This window comes from Cherax quadricarinatus, chromosome 3, assembly GCF_038502225.1.
Source record: "Cherax quadricarinatus isolate ZL_2023a chromosome 3, ASM3850222v1, whole genome shotgun sequence".
NCBI lineage: Eukaryota > Metazoa > Arthropoda > Malacostraca > Decapoda > Parastacidae > Cherax > Cherax quadricarinatus.
In genome coordinates this window covers 2557555-2580013 of record NC_091294.1, presented here as the reverse complement: position 1 = coordinate 2580013, position 22459 = coordinate 2557555, and the positions used below count along the sequence as shown (strand labels likewise).

The following is a 22459-nucleotide window of genomic DNA, read 5'->3' as shown; positions in this document are numbered from 1 at the left end:
TTGAGCCTCACTAAATATTACCCTGCTCACACTCCAACAGCTCATCAGGTCCCAAATACCATTTGTCTCCATTCGCTCCTATCTAGCACGCTCGTGCATGCTTGCTGGAAGTCCAAGCCCCTTGCCCACAAAACCTCCTTTACCCCCTCCCTCCAACTTTTTCGAGGACCACCCCTACCCTGCCTTCCTTCCCCTACAGATTTATATGCTCTCCATGTATATATACTATATATGTACTGTAATACATAAGAACATAAGAATGTAGGAACACTGCAGAAGGCCTACTGGCCCATACGAGGCAGGTCCTTATCAAAACGACCTCTACCTAAAGCTACCCAAGAAATAACTCCCGTACCCCATGACACCAATCAAACCCAGCCCCTCCCACTCGTATATTTGTCCAATCTCTTCTTAAAGCTACCCAAGGTCCTAGCCTCTATCACCCCACTGGGAAGACTGTTCCACGCATCTACAACTCTGTTAGAAAACCAGTACTTACCTATGTCCTTTCTAAATCTAAATTTATCCAACTTAAATCCATTATACCTCTGAGTAAACCAGGCTATGGGAGTAAGAAGACACTCAGAACCCTTCAAAGGCATATTATGATACATGACAGCCCTGCTTGTTCTTGAAATAATTGTATTATGTGTAGTGATAATATATTGCTCAAAATATTATTATGAACTTGATATACATGTTTTTCAACAGAATCTATACTTACATTGGTCCTGTGCTAGTGGCAGTTAATCCATTCAAGCAGCTTCCATATTTTGGTGAGCGTGAGGTTGCTATGTACCAGGGTGCAGCACAGTATGAAGTCCCTCCCCACATCTACTCTCTTGCAGACACCATGTATCGCAACATGTTGATTGACTCGGATAGTCAGTGTGTCATTATCAGGTCAGTATGTTGCACTCTGTTTTCTATTTTTATTAAAAAAGTTTTCTGTTGGGATTGCAGTATTGTATCTTTAATCTTATACTATATGACCTAAAAATGTAATTTTTTAATACTTTTTAAGAATATTTAATTAATAGTTTTCATGGTAGGTTTTGAAGAATCTGACTAGAATGTTAGAAATATAATTCTGCCCTTGTGAAATAAAATTAATCATCGAAAGTAGTACTGTAAAAAAATGCTAAACTCTTAAAATTATTAGTACATACCTTTGAATATGAGAACATGAAAATGATTATTTGGCTAAGCAAATTGTATTTCCTTCACTTTGACTACTGTATTAAAGTATGAAGACCACACCCACAGATATTTCAACAGTGCTTCATGTTCAGTGCAAGGTGAGAAAAATCATCCCAGAATTCTCATCACTCGTGTGCCAGGATAGGTTGAGGGCTGTAGAACTGGTGACTGTTTAAGATAGTGCAACTGGGATTATCTTGGAGACGTGTTATTGAAAAAATTTGATAACTTCAATCCTATTAACTTCTTAAATATATCTGTAACACACAGCATAGACAACGAATGAGCCAGTCCACAAAATAGGACAGACAGCAGAAACCTTTTTCTCCCAGTGAGTAAAAATCATTTGGGTAGTCTGTGAGTTGAAGCTGTTGAAATGATACCATTGGTACATTTTAAAAATACACCTAGGAAATTCCTCAGACAAAATGGGAGAACCCATTAAAAGTCACAGACTTCCTGTCCTCAACAAGGCTGCTTGAGATATTGGTTGTCAGGTTCATTTACTTAACTGTGTAAAATCAGTGATATATGAATGGCTAATGCACACTTAAGGATGTCATGCTCAAACTAGGGAATACTACTACTATCTCAAGATGAGACCCACAGCAGTGCATTTAGACCAGGGTAAAGTACATCTTTACTGCTTGGCAGCTGTGGCAATAGGTTAAGATGTGCCCTTACATCTTAGTCCACCTGGGGATTGAACCTGGACCACTTTGAGTAGGTGCTCTACTGTTAAACTACAGGTGCTCCACAGATTTTGTTTTTTCTCTGCATACTATTTGCTCTTCAAAATATGTATTATACATATTATGTGCAGCACTGTATAATGTTTTTGAAAAAATATTTTTTTTTTTTAATTTTTAACTGCAGTACATGTGGTATGACTACAATTCAAGGGATTGTTGGAGGATGAAAAGAGAGCACTTAGACTTTAGCTTCTTATTGCTTTTCCTCAACCTTCTCAACAGGAAACTTTGAGAGGATGAAACCTTGCTGGGCTCCTGGCCAATGGAGCACAAAAGACAATCACTGTAACAGATGGAATATTGATATGCAAAAATTCTGCATTGTGGTGCTTTTACAGTAGTTATATTTACTTCAGGCAGACCTAGTACATAAAGTTATAGGACTTTAATAATAGTACAGTTCTAAGAAGTCTAGAGCATTGCTAATAAAATATGTATTGAAAATGAAGAGTGGCAAGATATGTTGTAAATGGGAAGATGAACAGTTCTTTCTAATTGTTTACTAATTTTATATTTTTATACAGTGGAACCTCAGTTTTCATCAGGAATTCGTTCCAGAAAGTGTGATGAAAACCGAACTTGACAAAAACTGAAGCAATATTTCCCATAAGAAATAATGTAAATCCAATTAATCCGTTCCAGACACCCAACAGTATGAACAAAAAATACATTTTATAGAGAATAACTATAGTTTTACATACAGAAAACAATGAGAAATAAATACAAAGGACTAATGAAATGGATAAATGAACATTTAATATCACTTTTACCTTTATTGAAGACTCTTGTTGGTGTATGGAAGACATGAGGAGGGGAGAGGGAGGAGGAGAGGTTAATGGTTGGAAGGGGAATCCTCCTCCATAAGGACTTCAGGTATCAAGTCCCTATCTGGGGTTACTTCCCTTGTTTGTCTTTTACTGGCACTGGACCCTTGTCACACAAAAAAATTTGACCAGAGAGGTCTATTTCTGGCATCTCGTTAAGATTTGCCTAAAATGGGATGAGACATTGCCGTTGAACATGTTGCAGACATGTCTTGCAACATTTTTGTTAGGGTGATGATTCTCCGCCAAACTTTGCAACTCATTCCATTTTGCACACATGTCCTTAATCACTGAAGAAGGCACATTCTTCCCCCCTCTCCTCCTCTGAAGCAATATCCTCAACTGCAGTTTGTTGCTGTTCCAGTTGAAGATGTTGCAGCTCTTCATTGGTTAGCTCTTCCCTGTGGTCAACCACCAACTCTTCCACATCCTGTCCACTCACATCCAACCCCATGGACTTCCCCAATGTCACAGTTGATTCCACAACAGGTTGTCAGGGTCAGCTTCAAACCCTTCAAAATCCTTCTCTTGGACACATTCTGGCTACAATTTCTCGCCGCCTTTATCAAAGGGCTGGCACTCAAAACTTTTTTTGGCCCCATGGTGGCATATTTAGCAGTCACACTCTATAAACAAGCACAAAAAACAATGGATTATTATGAAATGTTTTGGATGAACATGCAGGGTAATGCTCACTTGACGAGAAACAAAGCCAGACTGATTCAGAACATGTGGGATGCTTTGTGTGGGCGTGGGCAGGTGGACACGTTCGGTACAGCGGAGTGACAAAAACCGAGGTAATGAATGAAAACTGGGACAAAATTTTGACTAAAAAAAAGTTGTCGAAAATCAAATTCAACAAAAACCAGGGCAAATGAAAACCGAGGTTCCACTGTATTAGCATTCAAGTTGGCTAAGTTACAGGTAGTAGGTTGGTAGACAGGAACCACCAAGGGAGGCATGTACTAACATCCTGCCAAGTGAGTGTAAAACAAAAGCCTGTAATTGTTTTACATGATGGTAGGATTGCTGGTCTCTTTTTCTGTCTCACGAACATGCAAGATTTCAGGTACATCTTCCTGTTTGTACTTACGCTTAGGTCACACTACACATGCATGTACAAGCATATATATACCCCCCCCCCTGGATTTTCTTTTTCTCACTGGGTCCTGTTCTTGTTTATTTCCTCTTATCTCCAATGAGTGGAACAAAATTCTTCCTCCATAGGCAGTGTGTATCGTAAGAGGCAACTATAATGTCAGGAGCAAAGGGCTAGTCACCCCTTCTGATGTATACCTTACTAAATTTATGAAGAGGAACTTTTGTTCTACTTTTTGGGCCACCCTAGCTCAGTGGGAAATGGCCAGTTTGTTGAAAGAAGAAGAAAGAGAAGAAGTTGACTAAGTAAAATAATGCCTTAGTCTATTAAGATTGTGGTTAAAGGAAGCACTTTTTAGAAGTACAGTAGTTAGGTTTAGAGTCTTATTGTTGGCAGAGATGTTTGCGTTATTGAAAATTACATTTGACATGTTTTATGTAGATTGTGTCACATACTTAACCCTTTGAGGGTTTTCGTCATACTAGTACGTCTTACACGTAGGGGTTTTTGACGTACTAGTACGCATAAATTCTAGCGGCCTCAAATCTCGCGCGAAAAGGCTGGTAGGCCTAGGTGTGAGAGAATGGGTCTGCGTGGTCGGTGTGCGTGGTAGAAAAAAAATCTGGGACCCAGTGGTGCATTGTGGGAATGCCCTCTTAGTAAACAATGTCCACCATGCCTCGCCGTAAGAAGCTCCTCACTCCTCGGCGAATTGGGACACTTTTGTTCCCCAGTGACAGTTCTAATAGTGATGGAAGTGCCAGTGAAGATGAGTTTCGTGGTTTTAGTGAGGTTTTGACCGAAACTAATGACCATAATATCGGTAATAGTGAAGAAAACCCAGACAACCCTCAGCCTTCCACCTCTGGTGCTGGGCCCTCGTGTTCACGTTCAGTTGTTCCAGAACCCAAGAGGAAACTTCTATTTTCCCAAATCCCAGACTCAGATGAGAGCATGGGTGATGATAGTGATAGTGAATATGAACTACAAGCTCTTCAAACTAGTTCCAGTAGTGATAGTGAAGTGCAATATTCCCCAGTGAAGCGTCAGTATATACGACGATATATGCGCTCTGGAAGTGTGCCATATGCTATTCCAAGGGGAAGGAGTGTATCTCGGAGTACATCCCGTGGCTGTACAACAGGAACAGACAGTGAAAATGACGAAGATACTGTTGCAATTGGGATGGAAAATGTGCGTGGTGGTAGTGGTGCCGGCGGTGAGGCACCAGCAGTGGGCCATGCTGCCACCCACGCTGCCACCCACGCCGCTGCCTCAGCTGATCTAGAACAAAGGCCACCATCCCCCACTCCCCCACCACACCAGCCTCCACAACCACAACCTCCACAACCACAACCTCCACAACCACAACCACCTGTCATTGTCCAGTACCCACCAGCAGACCGCACCTGGGATTGGCAGGAAGCTGTCAATTTTGTTCCAAATCCCCACCAGTTTGATGGCAGCCAAAGTGGAATATGGCCATCTTGTGCACTTGGGAACAATGCCACTGAACTGGAATGTTTCGAGTTATTCTTTGACGAACCACTGATGAAAAGTATTGTCATGGAAAGCAACACATACTACGAGTACACCATGGCAAACACATTACTTTCACCAAAATCACGTCTACACCAGTGGAAGGAGGCAACTGTGGCTGAGATGTATCTTTTCTTTGCCACAATAATGCTTATGCCTCATGTGTATAAGCACAAAGTGAAATCATACTGGTCAACAGACCCCCTGATTGCAACACCAGGTTTCAGTGATATAATGCCAGTGAATCGATTTGTGCTAATGTTACGTATGCTTCACTTCTCAGATAAAACCAGGCCTGACAGGACTGACAGGTTATATAAGATTAGGAATGTGTTTGTGTATCTGAAACAGAAATTCAGTACGCATTTTTATCCCTTCAGGAAGCTTGTAATTGTCGAGTCTTTGATTCTGTTCAAAGGAAGACTCTCTTTCAAGCAGTACATACCAAGCAAGAGGAAACGCTTTGGTATAAAGTTGTTTGTGCTTTGTGATTGTTACAGTGGTCTGGTATTGGATATTATTGTGTACACTGGAAGTTATACATTGCAAAATACCAGGAAGTTATTGGGCATCTCAGGTGATGTGGTTCGAACAATGATAGAACCATACCTTGGTAAGGGGCATATATTATATACAGATAACTGGTACACAAGCCCCTCACTCAGTGATTTTTTGCGAGTGAACATGACAGATGTGTGTGGCACAGTGCGTGCAAATCGAAAACATATGCCCAGGTTTGACGCTGGCACTCGTAGAGGTGAGGTGCAGGCGTTTGCTGCCAATGACATCATGGCATTTCGGTGGCATGACAAACGAGATGTCACACTGTTGTCATCAATTCACCCTAATGAAATGGCAAACAGTGGCAGGCAGCATAGAGAGAGAAATGAACCCATTCTAAAACCTGCAGCTGTGATTGATTACACCTTCAACATGCGTTCAGTGGACAAATGTGACATGCAGATTGGGTTTGCTGATTGTGTTCGCAAGAGTTATAAGTGGTACATCATACTGTTTTTCCATCTTCTGGACATTTCCATGCTCAATGCTTATAATATGTATAAGATGAGCACCAGAAACAAACCACAGTACGGCGAATTCTGTTTGTCTGTCATCAGACAAATAGTATTCAAGTACCAAGGAACAGCACCTGCAATTGACCGCCCACCAAATTATCAACAACTACCTGCTCGTCTGAAGCATGGTGATCACTTCCTGGTAAAACTGCCTGCTAATGCTTTGAAGAAAAAGGCTCAGAAGAGGTGTTACGTCTGTGCACATACAAGAAAACGCACACAACAACGCAGAGACACTCGTTTTATGTGTGAGGAGTGCAAAACTCCACTGTGCATGACACCATGTTTCAAAGACTTCCACAGGCTGCAGAACTTCTAGAAACATTCCCTGTGACTGTATATGTGTATATAAAATATAGAAAAATAGTAATAAACAACATTTCATATCGTTTGTTTGTGTAAATATTTTCTGTAAACAAAATAATGACAACAGTGTTTATGCCCTTATTGTGTAGTATTGAAAAAGAAATAACTTACAAAATACTGATCATGTTGGCCTCAGAGGCCATAAAAGTTACTCAGAAAAAGAAAAATTGAAAAATAATTGAAAATAGTACATAAAAAAGTAAATAGAAAAATACCGGGTGACGGCAGTTGGCGATGTTACCATATGTTGTTCAATTTTGGCAAATTTCACACCTCCATATCTCGGTAAGTATTGACGTTAAAATTTTTTTGTTTAGCCTATAATGTTTAGAAAAAAATACTCTATTTTTTCATAAGAAAAAATAATTTTTTTTTTTTTTTGAAATTTGGCCGACCCTGAGAACGAGTTTCGGAGAGGGCCTGTCGACCCTCAAAGGGTTAATGGTTGGATTATTTATATGAACAAACATTTTATTTCTTTGTGCAGTATTCTACTCTTCCTCATACTCTTCCTCTTCCTCCTCTTCCTCTTCCTCCTACTCTTCCTCTTCCTCCTACTCTTCCTCTTCCTCCTCCTCCTCTTCCTCCTCCTCCTCTTCTTCCTCTTCCTCCTACTCTTCCTCCTCCTCCTCTTCTTCCTCTTCCTCCTCTTCCCCCTAATCTTCCTCCTACTATTCCTCTTCCTCCTCCTCTTCCTCTTATTCCTCTTCCTCCTCCTCCTCTTCCTCCTACTCTTCCTCTTCCTCCTCCTCCTCCTCTTCCTCCTCCTACTCTTCCTCCTCCTCCTCTTCTTCCTCTTCCTCCTCTTCCCCCTAATCTTCCTCCTACTATTCCTCTTCCTCCTCCTCTTCCTCTTATTCCTCTTCCTCCTACTCTTCCTCTTCCTCCTCCTCCTCTTCCTCCTCTTCCCCCTACTCTTCCTCCTTCTCCTTCTTCTCCTTGTCCATAGTGTAAATTACAAGGAGTCGGCAGCTGTCAAAGTGACATATTGAAAAATGTAGTTTACATGTAATAAAATATTGTTAAGCATAAAAGAAAGCCACTAGCATATATGTGAATTTCAGGCAGACTAATTCTAAGGCAAATAGACTATTTAAGGCTAGACATAGTTACTAAGTGGTACAGTTTTAAGTGTGCATTATTATAAAAAAAAAAGAGGTAGCAAAAATAGTACAAATTTAAGTCTCTATTAATACTTCAAGCTGATACAGTGATCTTGAGTTAATTGGGATTTATTAAATAGTTTCTGACTGGCTCTATGGAATGGTTATAAATGATGCTGAAGAGACAGGAAGTAGTTAGATGAGTTGGTTTTGTTTGGAATATGTGAGTTGGTTTTGTTTAGTACAGCAACACAGTAAATGACCATATGACCTGTCTTTGAAATACTCATTTGTGCTTAATTGTTAACTGTTTACAACAATGTTTACCACTGAGTATATCATTGCTTAGTTAATCTTAAGTTAATTTTAAGCCTGCCGATAATGCTCTGCACACAAGGGGCTTTGGCATGTTACACTTAACCACTGTATTTCCTTGTACTTCAATGTATCATGTTAAAATAAATAAATAAATAAATAAATAAATAAATAGCATAGTCTTAGTGTAGTTAAGTTAGGGAGATGAGGTGACTTTTAATTATAGCTCTAAATTGATTGGCAGACAAGGGACCTTTATATGCATTGCATTTTTGCATGGGGTGAGGTGGACATGGGGATGTCAAAGAGAGTTTTGTGTCTGTGTGTCCTTGTAGCTATCAAGAAGATTGAGGGGAGGGTTTATGTTGATGTTTAATGTTACTTATACAGTGGTACCCCAAATTTCGTATAGCTCCCAACTCGAACAATTATGTAAGTGTATTTTTTTTTTCAACAAACCGGCTGTATCCCACCAAGGCAGGGTGGCCCAAAAAGAAAAACAAAAGTTTCTCTTTTTAAATTTAGTAATTTATACAGGAGAAGGGGTTACTAGCACCTTACCCCCGGCATTTTAGCCGCTCTTATAACATGCATGGCTTACAGAGGAAGAATTCTGTTCCACTTCCCCATGGAGATAAGAGGAAATAAACAAGAACAAGAACTAGAAAGAAAATAGAAGAAAACCTAGAGGGGTGTGTATATTTATGCTTGTACATGTATGTGTAGTGTGACCTAAATGTAAGTGGAAGCAGCAAGACATACCTGAAATCTTGCATGTTTATGAGACAGAAAAAAGACACCAGCAATCCTACCATCGTGTAAAACAATTACTGGTTTCTGTTTTACGCTCACTTGGCAGGACGATAGTACCTCCCTGGGTGGTTGCTGTCTACCAACCTACTACCTACATTATATATATCTTATTTCTTTCAACACACTGGCCGTATCCCACCGAGGCGGGGTGGCCCAAAAGGTAAAACGAAAGTTTCGCTTTTTAAATTTAGTAATACACCTACCATCCGACTTACGACCGAGTTCGGTTCTGAGAAACCGGACGTAAGTCGAAATGGACGTAAGTCGAACTTTACTACTGAATATCAACATCACATTTTTGTAATGACTTTATTTTATTGTTTTATTTTGGTATTTCATGTTTTACTTTACTTTTTATGCTGTTAGTACTGTATTTTATACTGTAAGGTTTAGGATAAACACTTTGTACAACACAAATAGTTGTTTATTTCCCAGAAATTTGGCATAAAAAAAACACAGTCATAAGTCAAGTGGTCGTAAGTCGAGCAGGTCGTAAGTCGGATGGTAGGTGTATATACAGGAGAAGGGGTTACTAGCCCCTTGCTCCCGGCATTTTAGTCACCTCTTACGACACACATGGCTTACGGAGGAAGAATTCTATTCCACTTCCCCATGCAGATAAGAGGAAATAGACAAGAACAAGAACTAGAAAGAAAATAGAAGAAAACCCAGAATACAACAGTTTAGAAGTATATACGTATAAAGATACACAACATATCCCTCCAAACTGCCAATATCCTAAACCCCTTCTTTAACCCGTAAACGGTCCAAACGTCTATATACATTTTTTCAACATTTGATAGTATGTAAAAAAAAGTAGATCTTTTTTTTTTTTTTTTTTTAATTTGAAAACGTGTAAAAAATCTTTGATCTACGTTTTTTTTTTTTAAATTTGAAAATATGTAAAAAAAAAACGTAGATCTACTTTTGGAGCACTACGCATGTGAACGTAGATCTGCTTTGACCGTTTATGGGTTAAAGTGCAAGCATTGTACTTCCCATTTCCAGGACTCAAGTCCGGCTATATAAAATAACCGGTTTCCCTGAATCCCTTCACTGAATATTACCCTTCTCACACTCCAACAGCTCGTCAGGTCCCAAATACAATTCGTCTCCATTCACTCCTATCGAATACGCTCATGCATGCTTGCTGGAAGTCCAAGCCCCTCGCCCAAAAAACCTCCTTTACCCCCTCCCTCCAACCTTTTTGAGGACGACCGCTACCCCGCCTTCCTTCCCCTACAGATTTATACGCTTTCCATGTCATTCTACTTTGATCCAATCTCTCTAAATGACCAAACCACCTCAACAACCTTTCTTCAGCCCTCTGACTAATACATTTATTAACTCCACACCTTCTCATAATTTCCACACTCCAAATTTTCTGCATAATATTTACACCACACATTGCCCTTAGACAGGACATCTCCACTGCCTCCAACCGTCTCCACATATACCTCAACGCACCACTCGCCTTTTTTCCTTCATTAATTCTATGATTAACCTCATCCTTCATAAATCCATCCACTGACACGCCAACTCCCAAGTATCTGAAAACATTTACTTCTTCCATACTCCTCCTCCCCAATTTGATATCCAATTTTTCTTTATCTAAATCATTTGATACTCTCATCACCTTACTCTTTCTTATGTTCACTTTCAACTTTCTACCTTTACACACACTCCCAAACTCATCCACTAACCTTTGCAATTTTTCTTTAGAATCTTCCATAAGCACAGTATCATCAGCAAAAAGTAACTGTTTCAATTCCCATTTTGTATTTGATTCCCCATAATTTAATCCCACCCCTTTCCCAAACACCCTAGCATTTACTTCTTTTACAACCTCATCAATAAATATATTAAACAACCATGGTGACATTACACATCCCTGTCTAAGACCTACTTTTACTGGGAAGTAGTCTCCCTCTCTTCTACACACCCTAACCTGAGCCTCACTATCCTCATAAAAACTCGTTACAGCATTTAATAACTTACCACCTATTCCATATACTTGCAACATCTGCCACATTGTTCACCTATCCACTCTATCATATGCCTTTTCTAAATCCATAAATGCAATGAAAACTTTATCTAAATACTGTTCACATATATGCTTCAATGTAAACACTTGATCTACCATCTCCTACCCACTTTAAAACCTCCTTGCTCATCCGCAATCCTACATTCTGTCTTACCTCTAATTCTTTCAATTATAATCCTACCATACACTTTTCCTGGTATACTCAGTAAACTTATTCCTCTATAATTTTTACAATCTCTTTTGTCCCCCTTCCCTTTATATAAAGGGACTATAGATGCTCTCTGCCAATCCCTAGGTACCTTCCCCTCTTTCATACATTTATTAAACAAAAATACCAACCACTCCAACACTATTTCCCCCCCTGCTTTTAACATTTCTGTCATGATCCCGTCAGTTCCAGCTGCTTTACCCCCTTTCATTCTACGTAATGCCTCACGCAGCTCCCCCACACTCACATCCTGTTCTTCTTCACTCCTAAATGATGGTATACCTCCCTTGCCAGTGCATGAAATTACCACCTCCCTTTCTTCGTGGACATTTAAAAGTTCCTCAAAATATTCTCGCCATCTACCCAATACCTCCATCTCCCCATATACTAACTCCCCTACTCTGTTTTTAACTGACATTTCCATTCTTATTTTCATAAAAATTTCTTTACATCCTGTAATTGTTATACATGACGGTAAGATTGCTGGTGTCTTTTTTTCTGCAATGTTTCATGTATGTCTTGCTTCTTTTACTTACACTTAGGTCACACTACACATACATGTACAAGCATATACATGTATATACACACCCCTCTGGGTTTTCTTCTATTTTCTTTCTAGTTCTTGTTCTTGTTTATTTCCTCTTATCTGCATGGGGAAGTGGAACAGAATTCTTCCTCCGTAAGCCACGCGTGTTGTAAGAGGCGACTAAAATGCCGGGAGCAAGGGGCTAGTAACCCCTTCTCCTGTATAAATTACTAAATTTGAAAAGAAAAACTTTTGTTTTTCTTTTTGGGCCACCCTGCCTCGGTGGGATACGGCCAGTTTGTTGAAAAAAAAAATGTGTGTATATATATATATATATATATATATATATATATATATATATATATATATATATATATATATATATATATATATATATATACGTATATATATATATATATATATATATATATATATATATATATATATATATATATATATACGTATATATACGTATATATATATATATATATACAGTGGACCCCCGGTTAACGATATTTTTTCATTCCAGAAGTATGTTCAGGTGCCAGTACTGACCGAATTTGTTCCCATAAGGAATATTGTGAAGTAGATTAGTCCATTTCAGACCCCCAAACATACACGTACAAACGCACTTACATAAATACACTTACATAATTGGTCGCATTGGGAGGTGATCGTTATGCAGGGGTCCACTGTATATATATATATATATATATATATATATATATATATATTTTTTTTTTTTTTTATTATCACACTGGCCGATTCCCACCAAGGCAGGGTGGCCCGAAAAAGAAAAACTTTCACCATCATTCACTCCATCACTGTCTTGCCAGAAGGGTGCTTTACACTACAGTTTTTAAACTGCAACATTAACACCCCTCCTTCAGAGTGCAGGCACTGTACTTCCCATCTCCAGGACTCAAGTCCGGCCTGCCGGTTTCCCTGAATCCCTTCATAAATGTTACTTTGCTCACACTCCAACAGCACGTCAAGTATTAAAAACCATTTGTCTCCATTCACTCCTATCAAACACGCTCACGCATGCCTGCTGGAAGTCCAAGCCCCTCGCACACAAAACCTCCTTTACCCCCTCCCTCCAACCCTTCCTAGGCCGACCCCTACCCCGCCTTCCTTCCACTACAGACTGATACACTCTTGAAGTCATTCTGTTTCGCTCCATTCTCTCTACATGTCCGAACCACCTCAACAACCCTTCCTCAGCCCTCTGGACAACAGTTTTGGTAATCCCGCACCTCCTCCTAACTTCCAAACTACGAATTCTCTGCATTATATTCACACCACACATTGCCCTCAGACATGACATCTCCACTGCCTCCAGCCTTCTCCTCGCTGCAACATTCATCACCCACGCTTCACACCCATATAAGAGCGTTGGTAAAACTATACTCTCATACATTCCCCTCTTTGCCTCCAAGGACAAAGTTCTTTGTCTCCACAGACTCCTAAGTGCACCACTCACTCTTTTTCCCTCATCAATTCTATGATTCACCTCATCTTTCATAGACCCATCCGCTGACACGTCCACTCCCAAATATCTGAATACGTTCACCTCCTCCATACTCTCTCCCTCCAATCTGATATTCAATCTTTCATCACCTAATCTTTTTGTTATCCTCATAACCTTACTCTTTCCTGTATTCACCTTTAATTTTCTTCTTTTGCACACCCTACCAAATTCATCCACCAATCTCTGCAACTTCTCTTCAGAATCTCCCAAGAGCACAGTGTCATCAGCAAAGAGCAGCTGTGATAACTCCCATTTTGTGTGTGATTCTTTATCTTTTAACTCCACGCCTCTTGCCAAGACCCTCGCATTTACTTCTCTTACAACCCCATCTATAAATATATTAAACAACCACGGTGACATCACACATCCTTGTCTAAGGCCTACCTTTACTGGGAAAAAATTTCCCTCTTTCCTACATACTCTAACTTGAGCCTCACTATCCTCGTAAAAACTCTTCACTGCTTTCAGTAACCTACCTCCTACACCATACACTTGCAACATCTGCCACATTGCCCCCCTATCCACCCTGTCATACGCCTTTTCCAAATCCATAAATGCCACAAAGACCTCTTTAGCCTTATCTAAATACTGTTCACTTATATGTTTCACTGTAAACACCTGGTCCACACACCCCCTACCTTTCCTAAAGCCTCCTTGTTCATCTGCTATCCTATTCTCCGTCTTACTCTTAATTCTTTCAATTATAACTCTACCATACACCTTACCAGGTACACTCAACAGACTTATCCCCCTATAATTTTTGCACTCTTTTTTATCCCCTTTGCCTTTATACAAAGGAACTATGCATGCTCTCTGCCAATCCCTAGGTACCTTACCCTCTTCCATACATTTATTAAATAATTGCACCAACCACTCCAAAACTATATCCCCACCTGCTTTTAACATTTCTATCTTTATCCCATCAATCCCGGCTGCCTTACCCCCTTTCATTTTACCTACTGCCTCACGAACTTCCCCCACACTCACAACTGGCTCTTCCTCACTCCTACAAGATGTTATTCCTCCTTGCCCTATACACGAAATCATAGCTTCCCTATCTTCATCAACATTTAACAATTCCTCAAAATATTCCCTCCATCTTCCCAATACCTCTAACTCTCCATTTAATAACTCTCCTCTCCTATTTTTAACTGACAAATCCATTTGTTCTCTAGGCTTTCTTAACTTGTTAATCTCACTCCAAAACTTTTTCTTATTTTCAACAAAATTTGTTGATAACATCTCACCCACTCTCTCATTTGCTCTCTTTCTACATTGCTTCACCACTCTCTTTACTTCTCTCTTTTTCTCCATATACTCTTCCCTCCTTGCATCACTTCTACTTTGTAAAAACTTCTCATATGCTAACTTTTTCTCCCTTACTACTCTCTTTACATCATCATTCCACCAATCGCTCCTCTTCCCTCCTGCACCCACTTTCCTGTAACCACAAACTTCTGCTGAACACTCTAACACTACATTTTTAAACCTAGCCCATACCTCTTCGACCCCATTGCCTATGCTCTCATTAGCCCATCTATCCTCCAATAGCTGTTTATATCTTACCCTAACTGCCTCCTCTTTTAGTTTATAAACCTTCACCTCTCTCTTCCCTGATGCTTCTATTCTCCTTGTATCCCATCTACCTTTTACTCTCAGTGTAGCTACAACTAGAAAGTGATCTGATATATCTGTGGCCCCTCTATAAACATGTACATCCTGAAGTCTACTCAACAGTCTTTTATCTACCAATACATAATCCAACAAACTACTGTCATTTCGCCCTACATCATATCGTGTATACTTATTTATCCTCTTTTTCTTAAAATATGTATTACCTATAACTAAACCCCTTTCTATACAAAGTTCAATCAAAGGGCTCCCATTATCATTTACACCTGGCACCCCAAACTTACCTACCACACCCTCTCTAAAGGTTTCTCCTACTTTAGCATTCAGGTCCCCTACCACAATTACTCTCTCATTTGGTTCAAAGGCTCCTATACATTCACTTAACATCTCCCAAAATCTCTCTCTCTCCTCTGCATTTCTCTCTTCTCCAGGTGCATACACGCTTATTATGACCCACTTCTCGCATCCAACCTTTACTTTAATCCACATAATTCTTGAATTTACACATTCATATTCTCTTTTCTCCTTCCATAACTGATCATTTAACATTACTGCTACCCCTTCCTTTGCTCTAACTCTCTCAGATACTCCAGATTTAATCCCATTTATTTCCCCCCACTGAAACTCTCCTACCCCCTTCAGCTTTGTTTCGCTTAGGGCCAGGACATCCAACTTCTTTTCATTCATAACATCAGCAATCATCTGTTTCTTGTCATCCGCACTACATATATATATATATATATATATATATATATATATATATATATATATATATATATGTATGTATATATATATATGTATATATATATATATATATATATATATATACAGGTCTCCCTCAACATTCGCGGGGGTTAGGGGATCAAGAGCCCCGTGAATGTTGAAAAATCGCGAATGTTTGGTGCCCCAATATATTGCAGGGAAATATAATAAAATAATAAAATGAAATAATCTATGTATATACATGTATATACGTACATGATCCTCCCACTCATATATTTGTCCAATCTCTTTTTAAAGCTACCCAAGGTCCTATCAAAGCTAAAACCTTGGGTAGCTTCACATTTAGGTTGGATAAATACACAAGTGAGAGGTGGTTGGATTTGAATGGGTCTTGCATGCGAGTAAATAGAATGTTCAAAGCTTATTGCTTGGGTAGCATTTATTCTGTTATTGGGCTGGATTTGTGAAGGACCTAAATAGTATGGGCCAACAGGTCTACTGCAGTGTTCCTCCTTTCTTATGTTCTCATGAACAATCATAAAATACGTACCTGAGAACATCGTAAAATATTGTACTGCCTCCACCACTGCCTCGTATTTTTATATAATTTCTCTTCAATTCTTTCGTGCTTCTCAGTTTCTTTATCAAAATTTATTTGGGCCCATGGTTAATTATGTAGCAGTCACAGTCAATCAACAAGCACCAAACACAATGAATTATTGTGAAATGTTTGGAAGAGCGCAGAGGATAATACTCACTCCAGCATAAACAAAGCCATACTGACTGACGATGCCTCTACCACCCACTGCTTCAACCCTCGTATTTATTATTATTATTATTATTATTATTATTATTATTATTATTAAAATTATTATTAGCAGTCATGAATGAGTTGACATTATTTATACTGTAGTTTAATAAATAATGAACAAACAAAACACTCACCACTCGTAAGGCAGACGAACTCTGATGACTTGTGATGATTAAAAAAATTTAAATTATAATTCTTTATTTCTCTATTGATATTACATGCAGTTACTGATGACAGTTGAATGGAGATGATTATATGGAGTGTAACTGCATGGCATGAGACATACTTTCACCACCACACAAACAGCAATGACCGACTCGCACAGTGGCTGGAGACTGACTGACTGAGTGAGTGAGTGGCGGGTGGGAGGGCTGGCTGCCAGTTGTTAATGTTGCAGTTTAAAAACTGTAGTGTAAAGCACCCTTCTGGCAAGACAGTGATGGAGTGAATGATGGTGAAAGTTTTTCTTTTTCGGGCCACCCTGCCTTGGTGGGAATCGGCCGGTGTGATAATAAATAAAAAATAAATATTATTATTAACATGTATGTATTTAATAACATGTTATAAATAATAATAGTACATATTATTAATAACATGTATGTTAATAAATACCATTGCCTCAATCACTGCCTCTACCACTCCAGTCACACTCAATCTACAAGCACCAAACACAATGAATTAATGTGAAATGTTTGGAAGAGCAGGGAGACTAATGTTTACTCCAGCATAAACAAAGCCACACTGACGATGTGTCAACCACTCCCTCATATTTTTATACAATTTCCTTCTTCAATTATATCATATTTATTATTATTATTATTATTATTATTATTATTATTATTATTATTATTATTATTATTATTGTTATTATTATTATTATTATTATTATTATTATTATTGTTATTATTATTACTATTGTTATTATTAGCTGTAGCAGAAATGTTTAATTCTTTGCAGTGTTCAAGAGTAAACACATGATGTCACCGTCTAATACCTGTCTGAATAGCCATTCCAATATGCAGTCATGAATGGGTTTACATTATTTATACTGTAGTTTAATAGCAAATAATGAACAAACAAAACACTCACCACACTGAGTGGTGGGAGGGCTGGGTGCCAGTTGCGGGGGTCGGAGGGAGGGTAGTAGGGACTCGCAGGTGAAAACGTGAATGTTGAGGGAGACCTGAATTTGGTAGGGTGTGCAAAAGAAGAAAATTAAAGGTGAATACAGGAAAGAGTAAGGTTATGAGGATAACAAAAAGATTAGGTGATGAAAGATTGAATATCAGATTGGAGGGAGAGAGTATGGAGGAGGTGAACGTATTCAGATATTTGGGAGTGGACGTGTCAGCGGATGGGTCTATGAAAGATGAGGTGAATCATAGAATTGATGAGGGAAAAAGAGTGAGTGGTGCACTTAGGAGTCTGTGGAGACAAAGAACTTTGTCCTTGGAGGCAAAGAGGGGAATGTATGAGAGTATAGTTTTACCAACGCTCTTATATGGGTGTGAAGCATGGGTGATGAATGTTGCAGCGAGGAGAAGGCTGGAGGCAGTGGAGATGTCATGTCTGAGGGCATGTGTGGTGTGAATATAATGCAGAGAATTCGTAGTTTGGAAGTTAGGAGGAGGTGCGGGATTACCAAAACTGTTGTCCAGAGGGCTGAGGAAGGGTTGTTGAGGTGGTTCGGACATGTAGAGAGAATGGAGCAAAACAGAATGACTTCAAGAGTGTATCAGTCTGTAGTGGAAGGAAGGCGGGGTAGGGGTCGGCCTAGGAAGGGTTGGAGGGAGGGGGTAAAGGAGGTTTTGTGTGCGAGGGGCCTGGACCTCCAGCAGGCATGCGTGAGCGTGTTTGATAGGAGTGAATAGAGACAAATGGTTTTTAATACTTGACGTGCTGTTGGAGTGTGAGCAAAGTAACATTTATGAAGGGATTCAGGGAAACCGGCAGGCTGGACTTGAGTCCTGGAGATGGGAAGTACAGTGCCTGCACTCTGAAGGAGGGGTGTTAATGTTGCAGTTCAAAAACTGTAGTGTAAAGCACCCTTCAGGCAAGACAGTGATGGAGTGAATGATGGTGAAAGTTTTTCTTTTTCAGGCCACCCTGCCTTGGTGGGAATCGGCCAGTGTGTTAATAATAATAATAATAATAATAATAATAATATATATATATATGTATATATATATATATATATATATGTATATATATATATATATATATATGTATATATATATATATATATATTATTTTATTTTTTTTATTATCACACCGGCCGATTCCCACCAAGGCAGGGTGGCCCGAAAAAGAAAAACTTTCACCATCATTCACTCCATCACTGTCTTGCCAGAAGGGTGCTTTACACTACAGTTTTCAAACTGCAACATTAACACCCCTCCTTCAGAGTGCAGGCACTGTACTTCCCATCTCCAGGACTCAAGTCCGGCCTGCCGGTTTCCCTGAATCCCTTCATAAATGTTACTTTGCTCACACTCCAACAGCACGTCAAGTATTAAAAACCCCTACCCCGCCTTCCTTCCACAAAAGACTGATGCACTCTTGAAGTCATTCGGTTTCGCTCCATTCTCTCTACATTTCCGAACCACCTCAGCCCTCTGGACAACAGTTTTGGTAATCCCGCACCTCCTCCTAACTTCCAAACTACGAATTCTCTGCATTATATTCACACCACACATTGCCCTCAGACATGACATCTCCACTGCCTCCAGCCTTCTCCTTGCTGCAACATTCATCACCCACGCTTCACACCCATATAAGAGCGTTGGTAAAACTATACTGTTATACATTCCCCTCTTTGCCTCCAAGTACAAAGTTCTTTGTCTCCACAGACTCCTAAGTGCACCGCTCACCCTTTTCCCCTCATCAATTCTATGATTCACCTCATCTTTCTTAGACCCATCCGCTGACACGTCCACTCCCAAATATCTGAATACATTCACCTCCTCCATACTCTCTCCCTCCAATCTGATATCCGATCTTTCATCACCTAATCTTTTTGTTATCCTCATAACCTTACTCTTTCCTGTATTCACTTTTAATTTTCTTCTTTTGCATACCCTACCAAATTCATCCACCACCCTCTGCAACTTCTCTTCAGAATCTCCCAAGATCACAGTGTCATCAGCAAAGAGCAACTGTGACAACTCCCACTTTGTGTGTGATTCTTTACAGTGGACCCCCGCATAGCGACTTTAATCCTTGCAAGAGGGCTCATTGTTATGCGAAATGATCGGTATGCGAATGAATTTTCCCCATAAGAAATAATGGAAATCAAATTAATCCGTGCAAGACACCCAAAAGTATGAAAAAAAATTTTTTACCACATGAAATATACATTTTCCTACACACAAAGAGAAGGATACATGCACAATAGTAGAGTAGTACATGCACAATATATATTGTGCATGTACTACTCTACTAAATGAAGAATAAATGACACTTACCTTTATTGAAGATGCAGCAATGACTGATGAGACACTGTGTCCTGGGAGTGCCTTTTCCTCCTGAGTACTGTAGGTCCTGTTTGGCATTTTCTTCCAGAACAGGCCTTATCACACTGTGTATGCCACTACGTTTCTTAAATTTCTCAAACCAACCTTTGCTGGCTTTAAATTCACCAATATGAGCACTAGTTCCAGGCATTTTTCCCTGTTCACCTGGGTGTTAGTCGACTGGTGTGGGTTGCATCCTGGGAGACAAGATTAAGGACCCCAATGGAAATAAGTTAGACAGTCTTCGATGACACTGACTTTTTTGGGTTATCCTGGGTGGCAAATCCTCTGGGGTTAATTGTTTCTTGGTATTCTCAATAAGCCACACCAACAACGGTGCTACAGCAGTAGCAGCAGCTGACAGTGCTACAGCAGCAGCTGACAGTGCTACAGCAGCAGCAGCAGCTGCTGACAGTGCTACAGCAGCAGCAGGAGCTGACAGTGCTGCAGCAGCAGCAGGAGACAGTGCTACAGCAGCAGCAGACGATGCTACAGCAGCAGCAGACGGTACTACAGCAGCAGCTGACGGTGGTACAGCAGCAGCAGCAGCTGTACCACCAATAGTAGCGATGGTTGATTGGGGTTTATTATACAACCTGGCCAGCTCGGAGACACGCACTCCACTTTCATACTTATCAATGATCTTTTTCTTCATCTCTATAGTAATTCTCACCCTTATTGCTGTAGGGTTGGCACTAGAAGCTTTCTTGGGGCCCATGGTCACTTATTTTGCAGATAAAATCACCAAAAACACTGTAATAATACGAAATGTTCCGATTGTGTGCTTGGATATTACCGCGGAGGCTGGCTGGTAAACAATGCCACCGGCGGCACATGTGAGGCTGGCTAAGGGCGCACATTGGACGCGTCTCAGACGAAGAGCGGTGAGCGGGTTTTTGAGCGGTATGCGAGGCAAAATTTTTGCAATAAAAGCGAGCGGTATGCGGATTGAACGTTATGTGATGCGTACGGTATGCGGGGGTCCACTGTATCTTTTAACTCCACGCCTCTTGCCAAGACCCTCGCATTTACTTCTCTTACAACCCCATCTATAAATATATTAAGCAACCACGGTGACATCACACATCCTTGTCTAAGGCCTACTTTTACTGGGAAATAGTCTCCCTCTTTCCTACATACTCTAACTTGAGCCTCACTATCCTCGTAAAAACTCTTCACTGCTTTCAGTAACCTACCTCCTACACCATACACCTGCAACATCTGCCACATTGCACCCCTATCCACCCTGTCATACGCCTTTTCCAAATCCATAAATGCCACAAAAACCTCTTTAGCCTTATCTAAATACTGTTCACTTATATGTTTCACTGTAAACACCTGGTCCACACACCCCCTACCTTTCCTAAAGCCTCCTTGTTCATCTGCTATCCTATTCTCCATCTTAAAGCTCTTAATTCTTTCAATAATAACTCTACCATACACTTTACCAGGTATACTCAATAAACTTATCCCCCTATAATTTTTGAACTCTCTTTTGTCCCCTTTGCCTTTATACAAAGGAACTATGCATGCTCTCTGCCAATCCCTAGGTACCTTACCCTCTTCCATACATTTATTAAATAATTGCACCAACCACTCCAAAACTATATCCCCACCTGCTTTTAACATTTCTATCTTTATCCCATCAGTTCCGGCTGCCTTACCCCTTTTCATTTTACCTACTGCCTAACGAACTTCCCCCACACTCATAACTGGCTCTTGCTCACTCCTACAAGATGTTATTCCTCCTTGCCCTATACACGAAATCACAGCTTCCCTATCTTCATCAACATTTAACAATTTCTCAAAATATTCCCTCCATCTTCCCAATACCTCTAACTCTCCATTTAATAACTCTCCTCTCCTATTTTTAACTGACAAATCCATTGTTCTCTAGGCTTCCTTAACTTGTTAATCTCACTCCAAAACTTTTTCTTATTTTCAGTAAAATTTGTTGATAACATCTCACCCACTCTCTCATTTGCTCTCTTTTTACATTGCTTCACCACTCTCTTTACCCCTCTCTTTTTCTCCATATACTCTTCCCTCCTTGCATCACTTCTACTTTGTAAAAACTTCTCATATGCTAACTTTTTCTCCTCTTTACATCATCATTCCACCAATCGCTCCTCTTCCTTCCCGCACCCCCTTTGCTGTAACCACAAACTTCTGCTGAACACTCTAACACTACATTTTTAAACCTACCCCATACCTCTTCGACCCCATTGCCTATGCTCTCATTAGCCCATCTATCCTCCAATAGCTGTTTATATCTTACTCTAACTGCCTCCTCTTTTAGTTTATAAACCTTCACCTCTCTCTTCCCTGATGCTTCTATTCTCCTTGTATCCCATCTACCTTTTACTCTCAGTGTAGCTACAACTA

The 22459-nt window shown here is 39.9% G+C and overlaps 1 protein-coding gene across 2 annotated transcripts in view; it reads left to right on the top strand.

The window, feature by feature from the left end:
* LOC128706544 (unconventional myosin-Ie) overlaps window positions 1-22459 on the top strand; it is a 701146-nt gene that overhangs the window by 498868 nt on the left and 179819 nt on the right. For both annotated transcript variants that reach the window (XM_070089967.1, XM_070089969.1), the window contains one exon: window positions 712-903. In XM_070089967.1, the coding sequence (XP_069946068.1) occupies window positions 712-903 (192 nt within the window). The remainder of the gene's footprint in view (window positions 1-711; window positions 904-22459) is intronic.